The following is a 9,083-nucleotide window of genomic DNA, read 5'->3' as shown; positions in this document are numbered from 1 at the left end:
CGTGATGTTTATATACATATGAACTCTTTTACAACAGCTCAATAAAATAGGGATCCTTTATGAGTAGGCTCTTTCCCCAACAAAGATTTCTCTCACTATTTTCTATTCCCTTACAGAATCCTTCCCTATCCATGTTAAATAGGGCTCATAAGAGATACCCAGTACCTTAGCACCAGAAATCCTACGTGTTCCTGAAAACCCCTCGCCAAAGCATGTTTCACACTGGGCACTGGGGAAAATAAGGGCTGGTTGGCCTGAGCGTCTCCAAAATGAATTCTTAGAACTAGGATTAGCAGCGTCCTAGCTCCGACACCCCCTAGCCGGGTTCTCTGGTTTATGTTTGTTGTTGTTTTGTTTTGTTTTTAGCTGTTGCTTTTGTTAGCTTTTGATTAAAAGAGGAAGCAATCTTTGCCTGTGCGGTAGAACACCGAATTTGAATTTGACAGAGAAAATCCTTCCTTGCAGTTTTCTAATGCTCCGGGGAGGAAGGAAACGGGGGGGGCGGGGGGGTCACGACACGGTAATGGTGGTGCAGAATTAGGGGGGGAGGGGAGATAGAAATTTAACCTAGTAGAGAGGGGACCGCTCACCAGCCCTGTTTTGAGCAGGTGGAAAGCGCCGCAGCGTTCCGGGGTGACCCGGCTGGGCGCGATCAGTGAGAGGAGGCGATCGGATCCCTCGCGGTTCCGCCCCTGGCAGGCCGGCTTCTGGCGGTGCCCGGCTAGCCCGCGGGAGGGTTCCGGGGCGGCCGGGCTAGCGCCACCTACAGCGGGCTGGGAGCCCAGTCAGACCCCGGGGAGGGAGGGAGGACCGGCCGGGGCGGGAGCGCGGGGAGGGAGCGCGTGGGGAGCGCGGGGAGGGAGTCGGAGGGAGAGGCATGGAGTCCGCCGACCGCCTGGCTCGAGCGGCGGCCCGGGGCCGCGAGCAGGAGGTGCGGGAGCTGCTGGAAGCCGGGGTGTCGCCCAACGCCCGGAACCGGTTCGGGCGCACCCCGATTCAGGTAAGTGTGGACGTTCATCGCCTGCTCTTTGTTCCGGAAAAAATAGTGAGATCTGGAAGTCAAAACTACCTCGGGGCGACTGGAGGGAATGGGGAGGCGCGGGCCGCCTCCAAGTTGCCTGAAAAGGGGTTGAGGGGATCTTCCTTAGAAGGATGTGCTTCCTGTCAGATCCAGATTTGTGAATGTTTGGCATAAAATTCGAGTTTTAAAGAAATTGATTTTTTAAATGATCTGCTGGGACTCTTCAGCGAACTCACAGAACCCCCACCCCCACCCAGCGGGGCCCTTCCACTTCCCTTATAAACGGGTGTCCATGGAAATCAGGCAGGAATAGGTGTCTTTAGAAATCCTTGAGAAGCAATGGAATAATGGGTTTCATTTTAGCTAGGAAGTGCGTTCTTATTGTGGGAATTTGGTAAGCAAAGAAAGCAAACCGTGTGCCACGCCTGCCATGTGCATCCCAGTTACCATTTGGGGGGCATCGTGTACGTTTTCATGTTTAAAATACATTTATGAAATAAACATAATCAGAAAAAAAAATTAACTTCCTCGATATAGTTCAACTATTTGGGATCAAGTTTTCAACTTATTATTATTGAGCAATTTTATTTTTCTCCAGTCTATTCTCAGTGGAATATTTTTGTTTTTGCTTTCATTAACTTACGAAATTTCAATCTAAAAAGGAACTCTTCCAGGCAGTCAACGCCCTAGTATTATTTCCATGAGTAACCATTACTTCGGACTCTATAAGGAAAACTTATATGAAACAAATGCATATTCCAAAACCATGTGCATAGCAAGACAAAGGAAAGAGCCTCCAGCTGCATCCTGATGAAAGAAATGGTGACCTGCAGTGGTTTAGTATAGAATAAAATCCACACACTTTAAAACAGATACAAAAACAAAACAAAAGTGCTGTGGAACTTGAAATCATTTAAAAGTCAACTGTAGAATATTTTGATGCTAGACGGGTTGGATAGTTGTGTAATTAGGCATGAACCTTTAAAAATAGTATTGTATGTGATTTATAGTTTAAAATCAAAATGTTGCCAGAGCTGGGCTGCCTGTTTTACCGTTGTGGTCCTAGAACAGGCTCAGTAGACCTTATTTATTGAACACAGAAAACAAAAAGAAAGTTGGGTCACGAGTTTTGTCAATTATTTAGTAAGGGAGAGAGACAAAATAGTTTCGGTTTAAAATCTTAACCAACTTGATGATTAATACAGAAATGCTTAGTTATAGAAAAAAATTAAAGGACTAAATTCTAGTTAAATTTTTTAGGAAAGGGATTTAGAAACTATTTTATTTTTGCTCTGGACTATTATTTTCAGTTTTTCCATACCATAAAATAGGTGAAAACATTTGAAACAAGTTTTATGAGCAACCAGTCATATGCATAAAAGGATATTATACAATTTTTTTTCTTTCTGTAGCTGTAATTTAGATCACTATTTTTTTCTTGTTATACTACGAACTAAAGCAGTTTCACTTTCTTCAGGAAAAGATTCAAAATAGTACAACTGATTACGGCTTCTTTAGAAAAATTAGGTAGTTCACATTTACATGACACAGACTTCTGAGCCACCTTGCCCTCTGCCTTAGTCCTCTCCTGCTGCCAGCACTGCTTGCTCCCATCAGCCTCCAGCCCTCCTGCCACTGCAGTTGTTCAGAATAAGAGATGTTTGAACTGATACAGAAATTGTAAAACAGTCTGTGGGCATCACAATCACGTGCTGGAAGATTTAAGAATGGATGATGGAGGAGTTGACAACCCAGTCTTTTTTCTTTTCCGTTAATGCAGATTTGACTTTATATACATATAAAGTCATGGATGGATAGATAGATAGATAGATAGATAGATAGATAGATAGATAGATAGATAGATAGATAGATAGATAGGTAGATAGGTAGATAGATAGATAGATAGATAGATGGATGATAGATACAGATATAGTCAGTCTATGGTGAACCCACACACAAGGATGACCCTCTGGATGGCGATGAGGGCAAAGAAGAGCAAGCTGATTAAATACTCCTGTTTGGGACCAAAATTTCCTGAAAGTTGAAGAAGGTACACTCTTCAAAGTTATTCTGGTGGCAAACTACTCAGACTATGAAGTTTTGCATGCTGTTATATGAAAGTCTGTTGCCAATATGATTCCAGGGGGGAAACTCCTGAGGAGATTTGCAAAACCTTTAACAGAATGGATTGGCTGTGGGGGAGGAAGCTGAAGCAGACACAGAGAATCCGGGTGTGAAGAGAAGGGACCCATGCCTGACACCACAGCACCTGAAGGGTTGCTTCAAATACTCTTTGCAGTGCTCCATTTATTATTGTTATTATTAGGCACATGGCAGGCAAATGCAGCATCACACCAATTATATTAGCTTAACATGGTCCTGAACCTCCTGTAGTCAGTACAGATTCCAACCTATGGCAGCTTTCTTCTAGTGTGAGGGAAGGTTTCATTTTTTTTCTTTTTCTTTCTTTTCTAAATAACACTGAACTATGAGTTTTAGGTACAAAGTGGCATTTAGGTCTTTCTACCTAGTTTGTTGTCCAGTTAACTCCAGATGTTTAAAAAATTTTATTATTTATTTACCGTGTGCATGTGCATGTCACAGTATAGGTATGGAGGTCAGAAGACAACACAGCATGTAAGAATCTGTTCCCTTCTTCTACCTGTGGGACTTGGAAATGGAATATCAGACTTGGCAGCAACTACATCTTGTCTGTTCTAAAGAAGAGCTTTTAAAAGTTGGTGTAACCGGGTGGTTGACAAGGCTCCAGAGGATGGACCCACACCTAAGAGCATTTGGGAAATACAAATTAGACTCTATGGGACTTTAAAAAAAGAGTACATGAAGTAGGCAGTAGTAAGGGAGTAGATTGGGGGGAGGGTGTCGGTATATGATCGAAATGTAATAGAAGCAATATATAAGTGGAACAATTTGTGAAAGATTTTCTGTGATAGTTAACAAAATATCTTTATTCGGGAGTTGAAAACTGGCAAAAAGCAACTTGAAATTAGTGTTCCCACTGGGGTTGTTAAAATGGCTCCCAGGCTCCAGCCAAGCTTCTGAGAGGCAGCAGCACTACTGTTGGTTAGCTTAGATCTAGTCGGGCTCTTTTAATTAGAACTCTGAGGACTTTTTTCTTTTTTGTATTTTTTTATCTTCTCAAACTTTGACTATGCTGCCTAGAGACTCAAGTACTACACGGTTTGGGGTTTGTGGAAAACAAATATAACTAGACAATTTGTTAGTTTTTAAATGTAAAAAGATCCTTAGCTAGCTACTGTCCCCCAGCTATTACAATCAAATAATGGTTGCCTGAAAAATAACTGTCTACTGTCTTTCCTCATTATGTGGTACTCACTTATGATTACTGTGGATGTCATTTCAAAATTCCTTTTCAGTGGAGGGAAGGAACTAAGTGGTACAGCTCTTGCCTGACCTGAACAAGCCGTGGGTTGGGTCTGGTGTATTTTCATTGAGAATGACTTTATTTCAAAGGTAATTTAGGAATCCACAGTGGATCTGTGTGGAGTACTCTGCCCTAAATGGGAGGCCTATATCACACCCTCTCCTCCCAAGGCTCAGGATCATTGGGAAAGAGGAAGTAGAAAGGTTGTAAGAGTCAGAGGTGGTAGATGAATACAAGGAAACTATTGTCTGGACAAATGAACCCACAGTACTTATGCGAGCATACATAAGACCTGTGTAAACCCAAACCAGACTAGGGCCCTGCATGGACAGGGGAGGTGGGCAGGAAGCCCCAGCAGGAGTTGAGGATTTGTTGGCAATTGATAGATACTGGAGAAAGAGAATCAGTTTTCCTTACTGGGCTGATGCCTGGTAGGTTGACCAGACTCCAAGAACATATCTGTGTGGAAATACAGATTGGAGAAGTCTTTAAAAAGAGAGAGAGAGGTAGCGAGAACAAAAGAGGACATGAAGTGGAGGGATAGTAAGGTGGAGGTGGGGGGGTCTGAATATGGTAAAAATATACTGTATGGAATTACTGAACCAATAAAAATAATTTTTTTTTAAAAAAAAAGAGTGGGCCTGTACTCACAATTACTTGGGGGAACTGAGGCAGGAGGACTCAAAGTTCAAGGCCAGCCTTTCAAACTTTAAACTTAGGAAGTATTTCAGTTTCTTATTGTTGCTTTAACAAATTACCACAAATACTTGTTTTCATTTTGAGACAGGGTCTCAAGCAAACCAAGCTGGCCACAAACGTGTATTGCTTGAGGATGACCTTGAACTCCTGATTCCTGTTCCCTACCACCTGGGTCCTGGGATTATAGGCATGTACCACTGTACAAGGTTTATGCAGTGTGGGGCTTGAATCCAAAGTTTCTTGCATGCTAGACAAGTGGTCTACCAACTGAACTATATCCCCAGCCCATGATTACCACACACTTAATAACTAAAACAAACAGGAAATTGTCTAAGGGTTGGGAGTCTGAAATAGGTCCACAGGGCTTCATTTCTTTGGGACGCTCTAAGCAAGATTCTGTTTTCTTGTCTTTTCCCAGCTTCTAGTGACTGTCAAGCTTCTTGACTCAAGACTCCTGCATCTTCTATCTGACCTCTCCCTGCTAATGTCTTCTCTTTGACCGGGAACCCTCTTGGAAGGACGCTTTATGATAATGTTTGAGCCCACACTGACAATCTAGTATAGTGGATTGTATATTGTCAGGATCCTTAGTATAATGAGTCTCTTTACCTCTGTAACATACAGTTCTGAGGAGTAAGACAGTAACATCTTTGGGAGGCATTATTGTTTTAGGGGGCAAGTTTTGTCTTTTATACTTAAAGAAATTGAAGTAAAAGATTCCAGAAAGGTAAGAGTATCAAAGTTTTGTGAGAATTAAGGTTGTCAGTTTTTCCAACCATTTAAAAAATAACTTAACCTGGCATAATTGCTGAGCCTAACATGATTCCATCTGGACCGAAGGAAGTGAGATGTGTCCCTCGCTGTCTTGTTGCTGCCAGGGCCTCTGGCAGTGCTCCCTGCGTGCTGTTTCGCAGGAGAAGGAAAGGGAGGAGAACACAGTGGAAATCTGTGTAGGAAGAAAGGAACGGACCGAGCCAGAGGAGCGAGTCGGTAACTGGAAGCCTTTAATGAAGGCTAGACCCGGTGACTGAGGCTGTCTGAAAGCGGTAGGGATGGGGCTTTCTAAATAGAGCTGCTTTCTGGGTCTTGCGGGTACCCGGGCCTTGACGCCTCTGCTCTTCTCCTAGGTCATGATGATGGGCAGCGCCCGCGTAGCCAGCCTGCTGCTGCTCCATGGAGCGGACCCCAACTGCGCCGACCCCGCCACCCTCACCCGGCCGGTGCACGACGCGGCCCGGGAGGGCTTCCTGGACACGCTGGTGGCGCTGCACCAGGCGGGGGCGCGGCTGGATGTGCGTGACGCCTGGGGCCGCCTGCCGGTGGACCTGGCCCAGGAGTGGGGCCACCCCGATGTCGCGCGGTTCCTGCGCACCGCCGCGGGCGCCTCCCCGGGCGGCAAGCCCCAATAGCTGTCCCCAAAGCTCCCTCAGGTGAGGACGGTGATCCAAGAACTTGAACCCCGAGAGCTAGTTGAGGCTCAGCCCGCTCGCTTTCAGGTGGGAAAGTTGGGCCGGCTCCGGGTTTCAGTGCTCACACCAGCCACGCCTCGGGATCCAGGTAGAGAAGATGCGACCCTAAATGGGCTTGCGGACATAAAAGCTGGCCCCCAAGCCCACCTTCATCCTCCCGCTCACCCTCCTGGAAGGTCAAGGCTTAGGCTGGACATCGCTGAGGCCAGCGGCTAGAGGTCTAGTACCCGCTACCTTTACAAACTAGGAGACTGAGTCGCAGCCGCTTACCAGGCCCCGGCTTTGCTGCTTCAAAACTGGATGAACCTGTTCCACAATTTCCAAACCCAGTTGTGTTAGGCATCTTTGGTGGGACCTTTCCCTACAACTCAGCATTGACCCTCTGCCTTCCCAGTGGAGTTGTTCCTGTCCCTTCAAGGAGTTTGAAGGTAGCTGAGACCTCGCAGTCTTCTCTCTGAGGAAGTGACAGGGAGAGACCCTTTTCCCCTTTCTATAGCCTTCTACTTCTGGGAGACATCACTAAGCAAGAGATGAATATGAGCTTCCTCTGCCTTCCAAGCCCCCTGCAGTCACGAAGCCTTTTCTTTTCATAGGGTCTCATCTTCCACCCCTGCACCTGCCTGCCAGCTTTTGCTGGAGAGGGAATAATTTTAAAATTCTATTTATTTTATGTATATAAGTGTTTTGCCTGCATGTGTGTAAGAGTAAGTACCACGTGCGGTGCGTACAGGGCCTGGGGCGCGGAGCAGAAGAAGACATAGAATCCCCTGGAACTGGGAGTTATGGCCCGTTGTGAGCAGGCCACGTGGATACTGGGACCCGGGTCCTTTGCAAGATCAGTTAGTGCTCTTAACTGCTGAGCCATCTGTCCAGCTCCCTAGAGGATAATTTTAAATGAAATTAAGATATATGAAGAAATATACTAAATTACATAAAGTAAAACGTGACTTTAAAGGTAGTAAAATATTTTGGTTGAGAACTGCGGCTCCGAAGTCTAGCTCTGGTCGTCTGATGGAAATGTTAACCTCCAATTACAAAACCCGAGTTGCAAGCAGGAAATGAGAGGCTCACTGATATAATTTGGTCTGTCCACTCCGCCATTTGTAACAGGCTCAGGGCAGGAGTAGGAGGAAATAGTTTATAAAATCCGAAGAGACGAGTCCCAGGTGTGAAGGCTGCGGCAGAACGGACCTCCTGAGGAGGAACTGCAGAGCTGGTGCGAGCCGCGGCGGGAGGGAGCAGAAGGCAGACCCTGTGGGAACCGCGTCCGTTAAAGAAGGGAGCATCCATTTTGTTCTGCCAGGAAGCCATTAATCGGTTTGGGTTAAGGACGCAGGACCAAGACAAAACTACCACTCCTGGTGACGGCTCCTGGGCCTGCAGAGCCCTTGGCCTCCGGAGCTCCAGCTCGGCACCCGATGCAGGAGACCGCTGGGGAAGCGAAAGGGGAGGAGACATCCTCACAGCCCGCCTCCGGTGCTGGGTAGCGCGGGACTCCGCTGAACACCGGTTTCCTCCGGCAACCCGTGGGTGGGCCCCAGCGAGGCGGGACGGGGCTTTTCCTGAGCTCCCCAGAGCATCCACGCTGGCTGCCCGCGCAGCTGGCCCAGCTGGGATCCGGTGCCTTGGCGCTGACAGATTCAGAACAGAAGACAAACCCTGTGCCCAGGAGTAGGAATACAAGCAGTCTATTCCAAGAACCCAGTGCAAAAACTGCCTGGGTCCATACACGGTGGGGGATGCAGGAGAAGCGGGGGCAGTGGGCTTCACGCCTGAGGTTTCTGGTTTCTAACGCCCACTTTCTTTCTGTTCTCTGCAGGCAGCCTGGACTTCGTCCTTAATCCAGATGAAACAGTGCCAAGTCTGCTCCCATCCCACCCACTTCTCTGTGTCCTTAAGTCCGCCTTTGGGAGGTGGGGGAAGAGCACGCTTATCCCGCAGTGGCGGTTCACGTCTGTGATCCTAGCACATGGGAGGCTGAGGCAGAAGGATGGCGCCTGGGTTACGCAAAATAAAATAATACTTTAAAAGATGCCAACTGCTTTTTAACATAGAATTACCTTTCCATATCCCTGAATTATCGTTTTAGTTTCCAATACTATATCATTTTGCAAAAGGTACTTTTGAAACGAACTGTGAGTACCCATGCCCTGACTCCAGGTATTGTGAACAATGACTGTGGTGTTGCCTCCTGCAACCCCCAGCCTCCCTGTGGACATATCATTCATTTAGTAAACTAAGAAAGCTTGAGGGTTACATGGCTTTTCTCAAATTTCCCGAAAATTGTAGAGACAAGACTAATAAAGATAGTCGCATTTACTCATTTCTTCAGTCAACATTTACTGAAGACTTGCTAAGGTACCCTGCCGGGGATACACAGGCAGAGGGAGATAACGAATCTTCACACAAAACAACACTAGAAATTTGAACAATTATGCTGAATCATAAGCATTGTTTCTGATATCCTTGAATGGTTTGCCTCCTAGAA

General features: G+C 46.3%; 1 protein-coding gene across 1 annotated transcript; it reads left to right on the top strand.

Moving 5' to 3' along the window:
• Positions 1-832: 832 nt before the first annotated feature.
• LOC103730663 (cyclin-dependent kinase 4 inhibitor B-like) lies at positions 833-8,628 on the top strand. The gene is made up of 3 exons (XM_008828935.2): positions 833-1,000; positions 6,254-6,556; positions 8,415-8,628. The coding sequence occupies exons 1-2, from the start codon at positions 878-880 to the stop codon at positions 6,533-6,535; spliced, it is 405 nt and encodes a 134-aa protein (XP_008827157.1). The 5' UTR covers positions 833-877; the 3' UTR covers positions 6,536-6,556; positions 8,415-8,628.
• Positions 8,629-9,083: the final 455 nt, after the last annotated feature.

This window comes from Nannospalax galili, unplaced genomic scaffold, assembly GCF_000622305.1.
Source record: "Nannospalax galili isolate Female #2095 unplaced genomic scaffold, S.galili_v1.0 scaffold52, whole genome shotgun sequence".
In the NCBI taxonomy this organism is placed as follows: domain Eukaryota; kingdom Metazoa; phylum Chordata; class Mammalia; order Rodentia; family Spalacidae; genus Nannospalax; species Nannospalax galili.
Note: the sequence above shows the minus strand (reverse complement) of the source record. Positions and strands in the feature narration are given on the sequence as shown.